The 17,434-nt window shown below is 39.3% G+C and overlaps 2 protein-coding genes and 1 long non-coding RNA gene across 3 annotated transcripts; 2 read left to right on the top strand and 1 right to left on the bottom strand.

Moving 5' to 3' along the window:
* Window positions 1–332: 332 nt before the first annotated feature.
* Window positions 333–5,113, bottom strand: LOC120791808 (matrix metalloproteinase-20-like). The gene is made up of 10 exons (XM_040130544.1): window positions 4,979–5,113; window positions 4,044–4,282; window positions 3,320–3,468; window positions 2,877–3,002; window positions 2,644–2,802; window positions 2,337–2,508; window positions 1,855–1,988; window positions 1,421–1,577; window positions 878–981; window positions 333–433 (listed from the first exon to the last, which is right to left on the bottom strand). The coding sequence occupies exons 1-10, from the start codon at window positions 5,111–5,113 to the stop codon at window positions 333–335; spliced, it is 1,476 nt and encodes a 491-aa protein (XP_039986478.1).
* An 828-nt stretch (window positions 5,114–5,941) lies between these two features.
* LOC120792482 lies at window positions 5,942–7,261 on the top strand. Its single transcript, XR_005707819.1, has 3 exons — window positions 5,942–6,072; window positions 6,877–6,927; window positions 7,054–7,261. It is a non-coding gene; the product is annotated as an uncharacterized LOC120792482 (long non-coding RNA).
* A 4,133-nt stretch (window positions 7,262–11,394) lies between these two features.
* Window positions 11,395–15,293, top strand: mmp13b (matrix metallopeptidase 13b). Its single transcript, XM_040130966.1, has 11 exons — window positions 11,395–11,520; window positions 11,720–11,830; window positions 12,286–12,413; window positions 12,541–12,689; window positions 12,808–12,933; window positions 13,035–13,190; window positions 13,370–13,490; window positions 13,737–13,870; window positions 13,989–14,148; window positions 14,312–14,415; window positions 14,534–15,293. The coding sequence occupies exons 1-11, from the start codon at window positions 11,398–11,400 to the stop codon at window positions 14,632–14,634; spliced, it is 1,413 nt and encodes a 470-aa protein (XP_039986900.1). The 5' UTR covers window positions 11,395–11,397; the 3' UTR covers window positions 14,635–15,293.
* The last annotated feature ends 2,141 nt before the right edge of the window (window positions 15,294–17,434 follow it).

The following is a 17,434-nucleotide window of genomic DNA, read 5'->3' as shown; positions in this document are numbered from 1 at the left end:
TTTTTCTGTACCCAACCTGTAGGCATTAGTGAGGCAAACCTTATTTACGACCACAGTGATATGCAGATTTGAAAAAAAAGATTTAAGCTAAAAAAAACCACAAAAGCTAATCTGTAAATGCTGGGAGCATTTAGCTGTGGTGTACACGGTAAAAAAAACACACGTATGTTATCGGGTTTTAATTGTAGTTCTTTATTTTGACAAAATGTGACCACTGATAAATAAAACTTCACTCAAAACTGAAAAGCACAGTGTTTCTTTTTTCTTCTTGTTTAATTTAATCAAGGTGTTCAGGAAATGTCCTTGCTGCATGTTCAAGGATTTACAGTATTTCAACATCCAAGCCAGGAATTTGCTTTCTCAACTCCAACAACAAGTTTCTGGGTGTAGTCGTATTTGTAGACTTGTGGTCCGACAAAGAAGTAGATGAAACCTAAGATGAAGAAAAATCAGACTTTTAAGAAGCAAATAGAGTGATTCACGTATTTTTCACCTTTTCCATGTTGTGCTGTCTAGAACGTTTTTGCTGTTTGTTGTTGATGATCGTAATAATGATGATGATTCTGAGCATCTGTCAGAACTCAAACCGTTGCTTGCAGTTGAAATTACGGTATATCATGTGAAGGACTTTAAGAAGAAGCCTTTCAAGCTGCAGACGGAAATATGCTACCTGCTAAATATAAACAAGATTATTGCACTTTCCCATCTGAGCATCACCCAGTATGTTTACTCTTGTTATGCACATTAGGGGATTTGTTGCGGAGCATTTTTAAGCTTTTGCATTTTCTTCCATCTCACAAGTTATGTTGTAAATACATATGAAGCCTACATCAACTGCAAATAAATAATACAGTGGGTAACAATGACATTTGCTCACCCTCTTTATGAACAGCTGCATTTATTGTCGTGTTGACTCCTGGAAAGTCCTCGCTGATGTACTTTGGGTAACCAAAATCCATAACCCTTCGGTTTTCATTGTAACTGAAAATAAACAAGTCATAACTCAAGATCATCTGTTCGTCTTGCAAAGCTAAGGCAAAACATTTGTGTACGGTTGCAGCTTTATGATCGCATCAGCCCTTTGCTTCTTGTGTGAGGTACAAATGACAGAGGAAATGTTATAGTCAGATCTGTGTCGATTTTTTCAATATCCAAGTCCGGATCGACCAGTGCTTTGTGATTCAGCTCTGTTGTGTCATTACACTTTCATTTAACAAAACAGAATTTTGAAATAGCACTTCATCAATTCCTCATATTTGCAGTGCATTACTGGGGTAAACAGTAAGTTCAAATGATAAATGATCAAAATCAAAATGATCAAAAGTAAAGTGTCTTGATGTGTTAATGTGCATGCACAGAAAAGTTGGGAATATTTTTAACTGGTTGCCATTGGATTCATGTTGTTCATTTGTTGCCTTACCTCCAGTAAATATCATGCATAAAGAAGAGTGTGCGTCCTGTTTTCACCACATGCACAGCTGCATCAACGTCCTGTACCCAGGCTGGAAATCCAAAGTGGCTGAGTGCTCTGGGCTTTCCCTTCACAAGAGAGCCTTTCACTGTCCAGAACATGGATTCTGTCAAAGGATAAAGATCATTGGAAATATGATAAGGGATAAATTCTTTCCTTTCAGGAAATGAGTGATGATGGTATTTATTTGTGTTTTATGTCACAGGGCCTTTACTAATTTGGTGGCTGTCAAAATGATTCTATCCCTGAATCAAGTATGAATTGCGGGTGTAGCGTTCTGGGACGATTAATCATTTGACTCTGTTTAAAAAGTGGGATGGAGCGAGATCAGTGACACCTATTTTGCAGTTTACTTGCAGCACCAAACAATTAAAGATATTTACCATGAATAAGGTAGGCAGTGGATCTGCGAGGCACCCAGAAGGCTGCATCAATGCTTGTTTCAATCTTGGGCATGAAGTTGGTGATGGGACCTTCTTTGATGTCATATTGTTCATTATGTTTAATCCAGAGATATCTTTTGGGGAAAATATTGTCAGTTAGGTCAAAAACACATTTTGATAATTGTGTGTTGCAAATGACATTGAAATATAGATTTCTAAATGGTCTCTGGTGGCAAGCAAACCCAAAATGAGATATTTACTTTTTAAGAAAAATGCATTACCTTATGAACTACACTACAGTCTATTAAAATGAGAGTAACATGTGCCTGAAATTGTAGATGATAACACTTTTAAACAACCTTCAGATGATGAGACAAAAGAAGTGGAAATTCTGTTGTTTTCATTGTCTATGGATGGATGGATGAAATATAATCTTCTTGTGACCGAACGCTTCAGGTTAAAGCTAAAGGCCATCAACATACCTTTCTCTGAAAAAGAAGGTGGCATCCCCAAGAGTGGACACTGCGTCAAAGGTCAGGTCTGGAGCACATTTGTTCTGCATGAGTCGAGGGAAGAGTGATCCTGACTTCCAGGGGTTATACTGAGAGCTCCAGTCCAACCTTGGAATGTGATTTGGTCGACCTCGTGCTGGGCCTAACAAACACCAGCACACACCTATTTATCAGGTTCCACTTAGGGGGAAATGCAAAGTATTAAAATATAAATATAATAGCTCTATCAGTATTCAGTTTTAGTATACCAATAGATTGATAAATCAAAACTCTTTACTATAAAGTGCGTTGATATTTGCTATATCTTCTCTAGATAATAGGTTGACTTGACGGGAGGATTTGTAGGTCGGATACATCAGTGAGTCTGGGTTTCTGGAGTGCTTCAGGCCCAAAGCATGGCCAAATTCATGTGCGGCTACCACAAGCAGATTAAAACCTGCAAAGAAAAAAGCATTCAAATACATATCTACACAGTTCCTTCAGTGTGAATGTATGAATTCAGTTAGGCACCTGTTTCTCCTGCTGTCCAGTGCTCATCATCGTCAAAGTGCGTGTCACCTCCAACGCCCAAACCTGGGCCGAAAGCATGAGCCAACGTGCCCCTGGGTCCATCAAATGGATACAAGTCACCATGTTCTTCATAATATAACCCAGGCCAAACATGAAATAGAAACCAAAGAGAAAAACCATTGTCTTTCATGCCACCAGAAAATTACAGGCGTCTGTTCACCTCATCTAAATGAGTCTGTCGAGTTCAGCAGCCAGTGCATGATGACACTGCCTTGGTTAGCAGCTAAATTACCACTGATGCTCTCAATGTGCATATCCTCTGCACTGTTATTTTTGCATAATACAAAGATATAGCTTTCTTTATGTGAGCATGACTCAAACTGTTCAGTGCCCTCTCAAGCGTCTTCCGCCACTGTCCTTCAAAAAACAAAAGACAAACCCACCATAGGTCACAAACTCCACCATGATGTCAGCGTTGCGGGTGTGTGACCTGACAAATGTCAGACTGCTGGCTCTGGCCCAAACGCTGAAAGCTGACTCAACCAGAGAGTCCACAGTGTTGCGAGGCAAATCTCTGGTGTACCTGCCAATGCTGCAAAGTATGTGTCATGTTGTTGATTACTATCAAGATCAAAACACAGTCTCCTCTCTATAAATATGAATATAATGAAATTACTGTTCCGTTATACAGTCATTTGAAAATAAACTCTAACATTTTAAAACAATGACAATAGCTACGTCTCTTATTTTCTCTATAATTATACATTTGTTCTGCATGTAATCCAGCAGACATGGCTAAATCGAAATACATATGGATGTTTGAGACTGTGTTACATAAGTTCAAGCATGTATGGTGAAGCTGGCACTTTAACAATCCCATAATAACATTCAGAGGCAGGAGTACCCAAACCCAAAATCTGTTAACCATAATGATTTGTGACAGTTGCTATTTCCTATTTCTGCCAAACGTTTTACTGCCTGCTGGCTCAAATAGTTTCCCACGTATTTTGCCAGAATTGCATTTTAGGGACAACCATACTGTTTTTTCTTTTGTTTTGTTTTTTGACAGTTCAGTCCAGGTCAGACATGCCTATATCATTCATATAAGCTTCTACTGTACTTCACTAGTAAAAAGCGTGATAGCATCATTAAAGAACACATAGATACCTGTAGGTGATGACATTCTTGTTCCACCGCGTCCCCTGGATGTGGCTGTACTCCTCCACATCTGGAACGCCACATCGAGGGTTCCTCATCACCTCCAGGGTGTCTGAGTCCAGAACACCTGTTGCATTGAGCCCAAAGAAAATCTGCATGTCTTTCACTTTGGAGGTGAAGGCGGGCCCACTCCGCTTCATGCGCCCCAAAGGCTCTTTTTGCAGGTTGTAGTATTGCTGTAGGTAGTCCTGTGAGTACATTTAAGATCCACATCATATATGCCTTTGCACTAAAGAGCCAGGTAAAAGAAATGTCTCTGTACGACTCAATTAATGCCAAGGTAGAAAGTTGTATTCTCCTTATGGATGAGCTCCTTATTTTCAGCAGGCATTACAGAAGATTACCCCTGTAATATCCATCGAACTGCACATTATGTTCATTCATAACGTCTACATAAACATATTAATCTCCAGCCCTGGGGTGTTTACAGCATCAACTGTAAATTACAACGTATCTGATTACTACAACAAAATCAATTCACTGCCATAAACTAAATAAAGACTTAGCAAACAACACTGGTAATCACTTCCCATGCAGATTGTCTTCTCCAACAGCTCCTCTCCATAGAAAAACAAGAGCAAATTTATGATAGGATCAGGAAAGAGAAAACAAGGATCCTGAAAGAATCTGCAAAAGCATGCAATATAACAACTCTGAGGACTCAGAGGGCAGTGCAGCTATTTACCTCCGCCCCCCCACCCACACAAAAGAAATAAAAACAATATCGCAACATCCCACAGGGGAGAACGGGTCCTTGCAATGCAGTTAACCCCACAGTAGAAACACTTTGAAATTGGCACATTTTTGGTATTGTACAAGAAATCAAATAACATGCAGTCCAATCTCAAACATTTGTAATGCAGCTCATGCAATTACACACTTACTGTGGCGAGCTTCAAGTCAACCTGTGGTTCTGTGGAAGGAGAGCTCACTCCCTCCGGAATAAATGTGGGTGCCGTAAAACATTGACCGGTTAATAGCAAGACCAAGACAGCACAAGAGAGCAGCATGACATACATTTCACAGACTTAACACTACATGAATTGTAATGGCCTAGTTTAAACACATGGAGATGGGAGTTCTGGTTAATGAGAAAGCCTTTTAAATGGTTATTGTGACTCATACCACTTGCAAATCCAAGGAAAGCCTCAGACAGTACTATGGAATTAGGGAGGGGTTTACAGACAGCCAAAAGCAGCAAAAAAAAAAAAAAAAAAAAAAAAAAGAAAGAGAGAGAAATGACATTTGAACGGTTTTTGTTACATGACATGCTTGATCCAACGATGATTTAAATGGACAAGGTGTAGGGTTTAAATTTCAACATCTTATTTGAAATCAATGCAACTTGAGGACTGAAATCAGTTGTTTCAATAACGGTTAAAATGATGTGAATAAGGCTAAGACATATCATTTTTGATGGGAGTTTTTTGAGTGCAATGTGCTGGCTCGCAGATAATCGCAAACAAGTAGGGAAACTTCGACATGAGGCAAGATACATGAGGAAAGATACATTGTAGAAAAGGACAATGTCACTATAAGTCACCATGATTGTTGATATTTCCATGATTAAAAACCAAGCAGCTCTGATGTTGAGTAAATGATTTCCTCCGAAGAGTCTCTGGAGGAATCTCAACTTAACTCGCTCCAGACTGATGCAACACAATGAGCTGGGTGGCAGTGCTCAGTCCCACGCATTCTCCAAGCTCTCCCGAAATAACACCATCAAAGCCCATTCTTGTCCTGTTTTAGCAAATACATGCAAGACCTTTCAATGACAGAGCTTGCTGAAGAGGAGATGAAATTGCAGGGGTGGATTTAAGGCCTTCGAAAAAGAAAATGGCCGCCAGCCAGGATGCCTAGACTGGCAAGGGTGGTGCCGCGGTAAATTCAAGCTACAATTACAGTTGATTGGTCACTGTGGCGCTTTATGGGAGCAACAGCATTCCTCTGCAGGGCAACATGAGCAGACTTTTCCTGGGTAAGTTGCTCTCTATCGCAGAAAGGCTTGAAGAATTTGCGTTGCTCTGGTATTATGGTCTGAGGACAAGGTAATGAAGTCATTTAAGCAGGGGTGATGACTGAGAGTGTAGTTTGGAGCTGTGAGGTTACAAGCTGGGGGAGACCGCTATGGCAGTTAAACCAGCAGGAACATCTCTGTTTTCCAAACACACACTTTCACACTGAAAAGGTGCAAGATGTTACATATCAGAGCAGGTAGATGAGCAGTATCGGTCTTTGAAAGCATCTTTTTTTTTGTCCGCAATGATAAGTATGATAAGCTTTGTCTGTGTTTTCTTAATGCTGGGCTTCAAGACACCGTACAGCTCCAAAGTACAAAAAGGACAAAAGCGGCGAATGAAAGTCAAAATAACACAGTCAAATAAAACTGAAACACACGATGGTGCCTTCAAAGCCACCGTGTGTAGAATTTGAAAATATCAGTCTTTGGCTTCCCCTAGTGGTAGTATCAAAAAGTCACCGTGGCGGACTGCGATGCGGAGTTTCACCTCGCCAGTTTCCCCCTACATATCCGACCTGAGATGAACGAGACAAAAGCAACATGGATTTTTTATTACGAGGGTCTTATTTTTCTACAAAAAAAAGTAATGCCATTAGAATGATTTAAAAGATGTTGCAGTCAACTAGAATTATACACAGAGTGGCTTGAAAAAGACAGTTTACAACTCTACAGTTTATATTTTGGATGTCGGAGCATTTTTCAAAGCAGTGGCCTAACTACAAATTCAATGATGACTATATGATCATGTTCGGTTCCTCTAAGAGCTTTCACAATCTGGAGCCAGAGGCCAGGAAGCCAGAAAGGACAAATAAGGTTTGTTAGTGCACACGCACCTCATTGCACATCTGTGACAAAGGCTACTCACATTATGTTCAAGCAAACAACTAAATGTGCTCACCATCAATACGAAAGGCAACTAACAAAATGTACTTTTGGCAGGCTCTTCTGATGATGGGGTAAATCTGACATTAAAGGGACCGGAGCCATTTGTGAGGTCCTGCTTCAAAACATTCTCCTACTAGAGTCTCTGCTGCCCTCCTGTGGCACCTCTGCGGTACATCCGCTTTCTAAGTTCTGCTGAGTGGACCTGACCTTACCTCACTGCAGCCACTGTGGTGTGAACCTCAGCAGTTGCTCGGCATTTAAATGTACACCCGTTTTTGGTATTTTATTATTTATTTTATTTGTGCATGTAGATTAAATTGCAGTTTCAATACTATACTGTACCTTTTTCTGATTTTGCTGGCATCCATGTAATCTAAACCCTCCCGTTACTGTAGGCTGAGGCTGATTCATACTGTGGCTCCCTTGCCATGTCCATTATCATTATATTACATCACAGTCACTCAGCAGAGGCTTTTGTCCAAAAGAGACTTACAGGAAGTCTTCCATACCCTGCTAGGTTGTGTAATCCAGTCATACATTCAAGTCAGAACTCAGTATTGTAAACATAAATGAGTTTTCCTCCGTTTGTTGCCGGTAATTGTGTTGATATGTCCGTCTGTGTTTTGTTGGTTCAAAAGGTCCATCCTTATATTCTACCTCATTGCAAACTTTTCAGCAACATAACACGAGCAGCAATTTAAAATAGATACCGTGGGAACATACTGTCCTGGAGTATCTTCCCGCTGTATCTCACAAAATACGCAACTATTTTGCGATAGCAAATTCCGACTTTGCTAATTTACATTCAGAGTTAACTGCTTCAAGTTTATATTCTATAGATGACTAACACGTCAGTGAACATATTAACCAAACGGTCTCGTGTATTCTGGAGAAACAGAGATATAACTGTTAGATTTATGTCCAAAATTTCAGACCACAAAAAAGATAAATGTGAACAAGATGGTTAAATTACACCCCCAATTTTAAATCACTATAATGCCGAGTTTGCATATCTCCATTCCGTATTTGAATGTAACACTTTCAAGTAAATTTATTGAACTGGCTCTCAAAATGACCAAATTGTTAAAATAAATAAATAAATAAAAGAGATAGCGAGAGAGAGAGGCAACTAACAAGCTGGTCCTTGAAGTGCTTAGCTTATCACCGAATGCATTCTTACATAAAACCCGCGGTTAAAGTGTGGATTTGCACATTGGTGCAGGTTGGTAGGTGGGTTGAAAGGAGAAAATGGCTTTATCACAGCTTCACAAATTTGGGTTTTTTCTTTTTTCTCTAAACTCTGCAGGGCTGACTGTAAAATCAGCAAAATGTAGATGCAAGTAATCAAATGCACTGGCTCTCACTCAAACAATGGTCAGCACTGTCGTCACTAAACTCAGTGAACGTAAAGCAACAGCTTGAAGTTCATGACTCACTTTTTTGGACAAAGCAAAGGCAGCTGATTCATTTATCCTTACATGACCGCTGATATAAAAACTATGCTACGAAAATAATTTTCTTTCACATTTTCTAACCCAGCAAGACTGAAACACAAAGTTATTTTTCGTATTTTTTCAGTACTATTATTACATTGTATCTGAAAGGACTGCAGGTATACACCCTGAAAGGATTATATGCTGCAGTTTCTAAAAAAATAATAACTGAACAAACATAATATTACAGTGGAAACCAAGTGAAAAGTAAGGAACCACTTCCAAGTAAGGATGTAAAAATCATCTCTGTTTTTCACAGCAGATCTGTTGATCGGCTACATCAGCTTTTCTCTGACACAGCGGGGAAGTGGTCACAGGTCCTGCCATCCCTGTATTACTATGACCAAAAAGTACAACAGTCACAGTTGAAAGAGCGATGAATGCCGTTTCTGCCAAGTCGCAAAACCAAACGTGCTGATCTGTCTTGAGAAGGAGCAAAGACGAAATCAAGGCAGCAAACCACCAAGTAGCACAGTCATGCCCCACGATAGGCATCAGCCACTTCGCTGTTGTGTCGGAGTATGTGTTACATACTAAAACCTTGGTTTGCAATGAAGGAGCTGCTCCTGCATGTCAAACCGAGGTTCTAGTATGTAATGTGTTCACACTGCAAAAGTGACAAAATGAACTCAAACCACACGTATGAATGCAAATACAGCTGCTTTTTGAGTTATTTGTTAATGGTCATGCATAAAGGAAATGAAGAAGCTGATCCCAGCTGAAAAGTTTAAATATCTTGTGGTGTAGAACCAGCTCCAAAAAATCTTGCAAAACAGAAAAAAATGGTAATGTATGTTGATATTTTTGTATACTGACCATTGAAACAGCATAGAATTAGTATGTAGTATTGAATTGGGATCCAGCTTCCACAAATATCTAGCATGTCTATTGTAAAACGAACTGTTTTCAGCTAGTATGACATTGGTGCTGTATAGCAGTTATTTCAACACATCCAACCAGGTATACGGCTGATAATGTTGAATCTGATGTGTCCTAAAGCACTCGCTATAGAGAGGATTCTCTGGTGCCAACCATCAGGAAGAATTTGACTTTTTTTTGCCTCACTAGTGGTAACAATTCCATTTTTTATCCAACATCTGGCTGTTTTAGTTTCTGTTGTGTAATGAGCATTACAGCCTCATGGGACTTCAAACATCTGTGGAATTACAGATTGTTCCTCCGAGACAAGCGGGAACATCTCTTACTTACAAAAATGTTCTGATTTCTGTAACTGAAATATCATTCAGTGTTCCAGTGTATCATTTGTGTTTCACAGGTTAGAGTCTGCATACAACAAGTGGGTCACAACACATATCAGCAGTGTCTATGTTTCCATATATTTGTGTGTGTGTTTGTGTGTGTTTTTAAAATAACAGCGAAAAATTCCCCTAACTTCCAACTTCCCCTAGGCATGAGTCAGGGGAGCCCTGTTAACCGTCTACACAATGATGCTAATCCAAAAATATTTGTTTTCGCAGGATGCGCAAGTGTTTGGGCACAATGTTTTGTTACACATAACACATGATATCAATGACGGGATGCAGATGAACATGACTCTTTCTGTGGTGTTTGTTTAATACCCCTATAATTCTAAACATCATGTGCTCCAATAATTAGCATATTTTTATTTCTTAAGATAAAAGTGTAGGATCAATTTGAATTTCTAAGTTGATCAGGAGCTATTTAATGTTCCACATGTCTCTATGACAAGTGACATCAACTATTTGCAGTCTGAGCTTCTTAATGCAGCGTATGAGACTTTGTATTCTTTGGCAGCGCAGCGGCTTGGCACTTACCTAGAATGCAAGACATGACGGACAGTCTCATATTTTAGGAAAGGATTGTCATTATGAATCATTTTCCAGAAATCTGTTGATAATGACTGGGATTGTGGCACTGTTGAATCATTCTGTCAAATGTTCGACACCTCTCAATTGTTGCCAGTGAAGCGATTTAAGTTGAACTGGATTCTTTGCTTAACTCTACAGGAGTGCTTTTTATCCAGATATGTAAAATAAAAGTTTAAAAAAAAATAAAAATATTTCAAAATTTACTATTCTAGTGGTCACTGACCAGCCTTTTTTTCACTATATGGAAGTTAAGGAATTCCATTGATGTGGCAAGAACTAATAATTATTACACTTGTCCTCTCACACAGACACTAATGGAGTAGAAGCAGCAATAGGCAGCATGTCTTTACCTGCCTTGAAAAGGCCTTGAAAAGGCAGGTAATGTGTGTATATGCCTTTTCATTTTGCAATTTCTTTGCATAGCTTGCAGTCATATAAAGAGTAATATCATAAGGAACATGTAAATCACATGTTTTACATTTAAATTACATTTTTTTATCGTCTGTGTGGCTGTTAGTCACGTATCCGAAAAACATCTACACCTAAAATAACGAGACACAGAATGACTATCATGAGACCAGCAGCAGCATGAAAGTAATCCCAAAATTCCCTATTTTTTATAGTAGGACATTTATTTGTCGTTTTTTCTTCAACTGAATAAGATGGACAGATAATAACTAATGATGTGACATGCTTATTAATCCCAAAGTATTTTCTAGCCAAAAAGGGCGGTCTCTTCTAAATCTGTTAACAGGAACAGATGTTACAGATGTTTTGCCTCATAGACATTTTGAGTGAATATATTGGCAAACTCCTTACTTCATGGTAATTTTGGGAAATGGGAAATGTTTTATCAAAGCATTTTAAGTGGGTTCAAAGGAAAACACTCAAACCACAGCCAGTGTGGTTTTACAGATACAAGCACATTCTCAACAGACAAAAAAGGAAGTGGCTAGGTGCTTTTACATGAATCACCAGGATCCTTTTTAAAAAAAAAGAAAGAAAAAAAGAGGACCCAAAACAATATAAATACCATTTACAGCTTCTTGACCCCAATGACTGGTTTGGACAACACAGAGACAACAACAATGATAGCTTTGCTGCTGCTGGCGCTGGTCGCTCACTCCTCTGCTCTGCCTCTGCCATCTGGGGACAAAGACAACTGGCTTTTAGCAGAGGTAAGATCTGAGGTCTCTAATTCAGACAATATTTAGTCTTGTAAACTGGCTTCGAGCGGCTTTTTTTTTTTTTTTTTTTTTTGTCATAATCAGTGAAAAAATCTTCAGACTGCCCACAGTCTAAAAGAGGGGAATCTGGTCTTCATTTTTCATGCCTCCATGTGATTCAGTTGACAAAATTTTGTTCTGTCCCAAATAGAAATACCTCAGTCGCTTCTATGGTCTTCCAGCTGGTCTTCAAGGTAGACAGGGGGTATCAAATGCCTTTGAGACCAAGATCAAGGAGATGCAGACATTCTTCAAACTCAAGGTGAGCAGATGTGGAAGATATCTAGTTATACCTTAGTTTTAGGTTGTAGGGGAGCTTCATCCTCAATAGCTCATTTTGATCCAGAATTGTGGTTTTGTTGGTTTTGTTGGTCCTCCTTTTGTGCATGTATTTGGGGAATGTGCGTAAGATTTCAGTTTGCTCTAAAACTGTATGTTTTTTTTCTCTTTTTTTCTTTTTTTGGAAAGCTTCTCTGTGGGAAAAAAGTTGAACCGGGTGTGTGTTGGATTGGAAATGATAACCTAAAAAGAAAATATACCTTGACGTGCTAATGGTTTATTTCATGTTAAAATAAACAAAATGCCAGCAATAATTTCCATAGAAAGCCACGAGCTAAAAACTTGGTGAGGACTAAATCGGCTTTATGTACTCTTATTGACAATTTCTTACGTAGTATGGTAACACATATTTTCTTTCCACTTCTTCCGCCTCTGAAGGTGACAGGGACTCTGGATGACAACACTTTGGAGCTAATGGAGCAGGCCAGATGTGGTGTCCCAGATATCGGGGAGTACAACCACTTCCCTGGACACCTCAAATGGCAAAATAACAATGTCACCTTCAGGTATGCAATACAAGGATAATTGTGAATATAATGCAAATGGTGGTAAAAAAAAAAAAAAAAAAATTGCAAGGAGTTGAACTTTTCATATTCTCTCACTTACCATGTCCTCTATTCCCTGATGCTCCAGGATTTTAAATTATACACCAGATCTGCAGAAGTCGGATGTAGACCGAGCCATTCGCAATGCGCTGAATGTTTGGTCTGCTGTCACCCCTCTGATATTTAAGAAGCTCCACAAGGGCAATGCTGACATCATGATCAGCTTTGGATCAAAAGGTACAATAAACCTACAGTATTATTTCTGATATACTGTATATATGCTTGAAGAGGGCACAGTATAATAGTGCACATTCTGCTCAACGTATTTAAATCTTCTTTGCTCTATATGCTGCAGAGCATGGAGACTACAATCCTTTTGACGGGCCTAACGGACTGCTGGCTCATGCCTACCCACCAGGCCAAGGGATTGGGGGAGACACACACTTTGATGACGATGAAGACTGGACCAAAGATTCATCTGGCAAGAATTATGCACAAATGCTCAACATAAGTCACCATATTGCAGTATAATCATTACTACTTATCTGAACAATAGATTGACTGAACATCTTCTCTCTACAGCTTACAACCTGTTTATAGTGGCAGCCCATGAGTTGGGCCATGCCCTCGGTATGTCCCACTCCACAGACGCGGGTGCCCTGATGTACCCCATCTACTCGTACACCACGGGCTACCCGCTGGCTGAAGATGACATTGAAGGCATTCAAGCTCTCTATGGTAGGAAGATACATGATTTTGCGTTTTGACTTAAAATGAATGAGAATCTCAAGCAGTGAAATTCACAGGTCAAATCACAGTTATCGATACAGTGCTTTTTTAAAACATAAGATTTTTCTCATCTTCTTCATGGAAATGTTATTGTGAACAGCACATTAATGCCAGATGTTCAATCACAGGTCCAAACCCAAACCAAAGGAAAGTGAAGCCAAAGCCTGACGCACCCAACAAATGTGACCCCGGGTTGAGTTTTGATGCTGTTACAGAGCTCAGAGGGGAGACCATCATCTTCAAAGACAGGTACAGTGAGACCCATGATGGTTCATACAACCATGTTAATACATAAGCTTAAAACCTATGATCACTAGACACCATGGATTCACAGGGTGTGTGAACGAGAGTTAAATATTGTGGGACGAATTTTCTCCCATCCAAGTTCCACCCAAAAAAAGCTCTGTAGATTCACCAGATATTGTTATTGAGAATTATGAATTGTACATCAGTTCGTCGGGCTATATTTTGTTAACATGCTGCACCCTGTTGCAGATTCTACTGGCGTCTCCATCCTCAGATGCCGGAGCCTGAGCAGACGCTGATCAAGTCCACATGGCCCTCCATCCCCAACAAGGTGGACGCAGCTTACGAGAACCCAGAGAAGGATATAGTCATCATATTCAGTGGTGGGTTTTTATTGTTGTTGTTTTTCCATTGGTTATTTCTTTTTTTTTTTCTTTTTTTTTTCAGCTCTTGTTTTTTTAATTTAATTTTGACTTTGGTCTCTGATCTGTGTTTCCGCAGGGATCCGAATGTGGGCTCTGAATGGGTACAACCTTTTGGATGGTTACCCCAAGTACATACACAAACTCGGCCTTCCCAAGACCATAAAGAAAGTAGATGCAGCTGTGTACATCAGCGACACACGCAAAACTCTACTCTTCACCGATGAGGACTATTGGAGGTATGTAAAGTTGCATGTTACACATCTCAGTTATTTTAGAGTTTAAAAGTCTTAAAATCTGCACAGCACAGTGTTCCTGGTGAACCATACTACCTGGGTCATTCTTGCCAAATGAAATTTTCTATTTCATCTGTACCATTTTGCTGTTATTTGTCACCCATAGCTACGATGAAGCGACAGGCACAATGGACAGTGGTTACCCACGACCCATCGAGGTGGATTTTCCTGGAATGGATGACGAGGTCGACGCTGCCGTTTCTCACTATGGTACTGTGAAGCCTCAGATACCATATTTTCATGAATATTCAAAAGGAGGTTTGTTTGTTTTTTAGCCCTTCTTCTGTATTGAATTTTCTGACACTTATCCCACTCTCCTCTCTTTCAGGATACTTGTATTTCTTCCATGAACACTTGCAGTATGAGTACAGTTACACCTCAAAGAGGGTCTTACGCATCCTGAGGACCAACTCCATTCTCAACTGCTGATGAAGTGGTCTGCGACTGTCAACCACTGCTTGGAAATGTGCAAAAATATAGTTGGCTATATGGCAAATGACAACAAACAAAATATAGACAAACACACAGACATAAAGTTAAAGTGAGACATGGGAAGAGGCAATCCAATGAATGTGCAGGGAAACTGACACATGCAGGGAAGAAAAAGGTTTATTTTTACTAGTGCTGGACACAAGTAGGACATGTAATTTGTCAGGCACAGGATGCTGGAAAATTCCTCGTTTATATATTTCCTTAGATCATAGCTATTTATTTTACAACTCTATATTTGTACAACAAGTTTCACTATGGACTGCGAGATCTTTAGCAGGTTAGGTTTCTTGTCAGTGACAGTTGACTTGGCTGGTCTTTGACCTTGTTATTTGACCTCTTGTTACACGGAGATACTGTATAACTATTTCAACAAAGAGCTTAGCAGTTTAATATATACTGTATTTATCCTTAGATTTTTGAATTTTTAAAAAGTTATTGTCAATTAAAGTAGAGTGGAAAGAGAAGCTCTATTAATGGTGTCATTGTTAAAGAGCTGTGTTGTTGTCACTTTCAGGTTCCAAAGACTGCATTTAATTTATAGACCTCAAAATTGCAGACCAAATGCAATATTTTTCAATATATTAACTTAAAGCAGACGTTTTAACATACTGCTTTTCATTTCATGTCACTTCAGCACTGAAACATTTCTGTGAATTGTATTTTTAAATTTGCTGACAAATGATTTATTCAATAAAAACATGTGAAAATAAGTCAACGTGTGTGGTCTTTGATCAGGACAATAAAGGTGTCTCTGTTCCTTACAACATCTTTTGCTCTAACATATTTCAACTCCAACCTCATAATACATTGTTACGAGTTACTTGTTTGTGTGGGAAGTCAGATAATGTTAATGCAGCTGGGTTCTTGCCACTGTTCACAGGTTGCATGGTTGCATAAGGCACACTGACCATGAGTAATGACCGTCGGACAGACAAGAGAGTTGAGACTTGTTTTTTGGAAAACAGTTTTGTTCACAATCCTCTTCCAAGTATTTGTGATGTTTCCTGGGGCCCTCATGCAAACTGTCAACCTTGAAGAGGGTTTTTGGCTTAAAATGGTTTAAGAAATGCATGATATTGTAGACCAGTGTTGTACTGTTCAAGGCTAGGAATTTGAGGTATTATTGTTTGTTCATTCAACATGCATCTTGGAAGAGATTCGCTCATACCTTTGAAAAAAATAATTCAATACTTCACCGGTCTACTGTGTGTGTGTGTGTGTGTGTGTGTGTGTGTGTGTGTGTGTGTGTGTGTGTGTGTGTGTGTGTGTGTGTGTGTGTGTGTGTGTGTGTGTGTGTGTGTGTGTGTGTGTGTGTGTGTGTGTGTATTCATACAAATTTTGGAAATACAACACAAGAAAAACTCTGTGACTTGTAGTTACCTTTCTTTTCCACTAGAGAGCGCAATCCTATCAACTGTTTGACTACATCAAGTACCTGTACAAAGTAATGCGGATTTGATTCCTTATAACTATTCTGGGTAATTCTAGGACAGGTTGAAATTGTATAAAGAATAATACAAAAATAATATGCAACATCGTGAAAATATTCCATGGTTTAAGCTTCAGTCTCTAAACCATGAAGTGTCTGGCTTCATTCCAGTGTTTAGAGAAAAAAATCAGGGTGGGCTTCATTAGCACAACAAATGTTGAGGAGAATTTTCAGCTCTGGCCATATTTAATCTCAACATACCACACATCAAACAGACTAAGCACTAATCATATTAATAAAGGGCCATTACACAGAGTATCTTCATCCACCAGCATACTGTAACAACATAAGGCCAATTATGTGAACAGAAAGTATAAGGATATGTGAGGGGTTTTTTATGGAAATTAAGTCCAGTTTTGAAAGGTCAGTAAAGTATCTCTAGCTGCAGTTTAGGAAACAGTGTAGCTTGAATCAAGCAGCATAATCCACATGCCCAATCATGTGGATGTAATTACAGTGCAGTGAAGCAATCACCTCATTTGCTCATTTCCGTGGTCTTGCGTGGTGTAAGCTGTGTCATCGGCTCACAGATTCTGTGTGTTCATCACCGATGTTGGCTTTGAAAGTCTAAGCTCCAGTTTACAGAGTAATAGGCCTTCTACAATAGTGTTTTTTTTTAATTAAATGAAGATTATCAGGTCATTTGCATGTGTCAAAAATAATACTACACATTTTCTTGGCATTCTACATATTCTGGATGTCTGAGTGGGAATTGTAATTTTGCAGGGGGCAATTGAAAAACAGGAGGGAGACCTGACAAAGAAAACATTTAACCAACAGAGCTCATTGTGTTAGGCAAACAGGAAAGACTGACTGAGGCTCAGTAACCAGTGGTGCTGTTGCAGCTGACTCCAGGCCTGTGCTGCTGTGCTGCAAATGGCCTAAATTCCTCCCTTTTCCTGTAACTTTACCTTGGTGTTTATGGTATTAAAGATGCATGTTTGTGGCATGAGGGAAAGTAGATCCAATCCAGTTTTGCCAAGAGGAAGAAAAACTCAGAAAAGAAGAAGGAAAACTTGCAGTAAAATACAACGGGTGAAAACTGTCAAGCCTTTTCTGATAAATGTTTATTTTAATATGAGGATAACTTTATCTCCAATATTTGGATTTGTCTTGACTCCCTGGGTAAAGTGAACAAGACAGTCTCTTATCTCTGAATATTTACTATTGGCATGCTCTTACTCCTTAGTGGTTTTCAGAAATTGAGCAAATTTTGGTTTTGACTTGGCTTTGGACTTTCGAGCAGTG

This window comes from Xiphias gladius, chromosome 7 (assembly GCF_016859285.1).
Source record: "Xiphias gladius isolate SHS-SW01 ecotype Sanya breed wild chromosome 7, ASM1685928v1, whole genome shotgun sequence".
In the NCBI taxonomy this organism is placed as follows: Eukaryota; Metazoa; Chordata; class Actinopteri; order Istiophoriformes; family Xiphiidae; genus Xiphias; species Xiphias gladius.
The sequence above is the reverse complement of the archived record's forward strand: the minus strand, read 5'-3'. Positions and strand labels throughout refer to the sequence as shown.

What these genes read in the sequence shown, in the direction of transcription:
- LOC120791808 (XM_040130544.1), bottom strand. Translation starts at nt 5,113, where the DNA reads ATGTATGTCATGCTGCTCTCTTGTGCTGTCTTGGTCTTGCTATTAACC. An exon ending in ATGCATGATATTTACTGGAG is followed by an intron (nt 982 to 1,420) that starts GTAAGGCAACAA and finishes GTTTATTTTCAG; the next exon opens with TTACAATGAAAACCGAAGGG. An exon ending in TGCAGCTGTTCATAAAGAGG is followed by an intron (nt 434 to 877) that starts GTGAGCAAATGT and finishes TCTTCATCTTAG; the next exon opens with GTTTCATCTACTTCTTTGTC.
- mmp13b (XM_040130966.1), top strand. Translation starts at nt 11,398, where the DNA reads ATGACTGGTTTGGACAACACAGAGACAACAACAATGATAGCTTTGCTG. An exon ending in AGACATTCTTCAAACTCAAG is followed by an intron (nt 11,831 to 12,285) that starts GTGAGCAGATGT and finishes CCGCCTCTGAAG; the next exon opens with GTGACAGGGACTCTGGATGA. An exon ending in ACCATCATCTTCAAAGACAG is followed by an intron (nt 13,491 to 13,736) that starts GTACAGTGAGAC and finishes ACCCTGTTGCAG; the next exon opens with ATTCTACTGGCGTCTCCATC.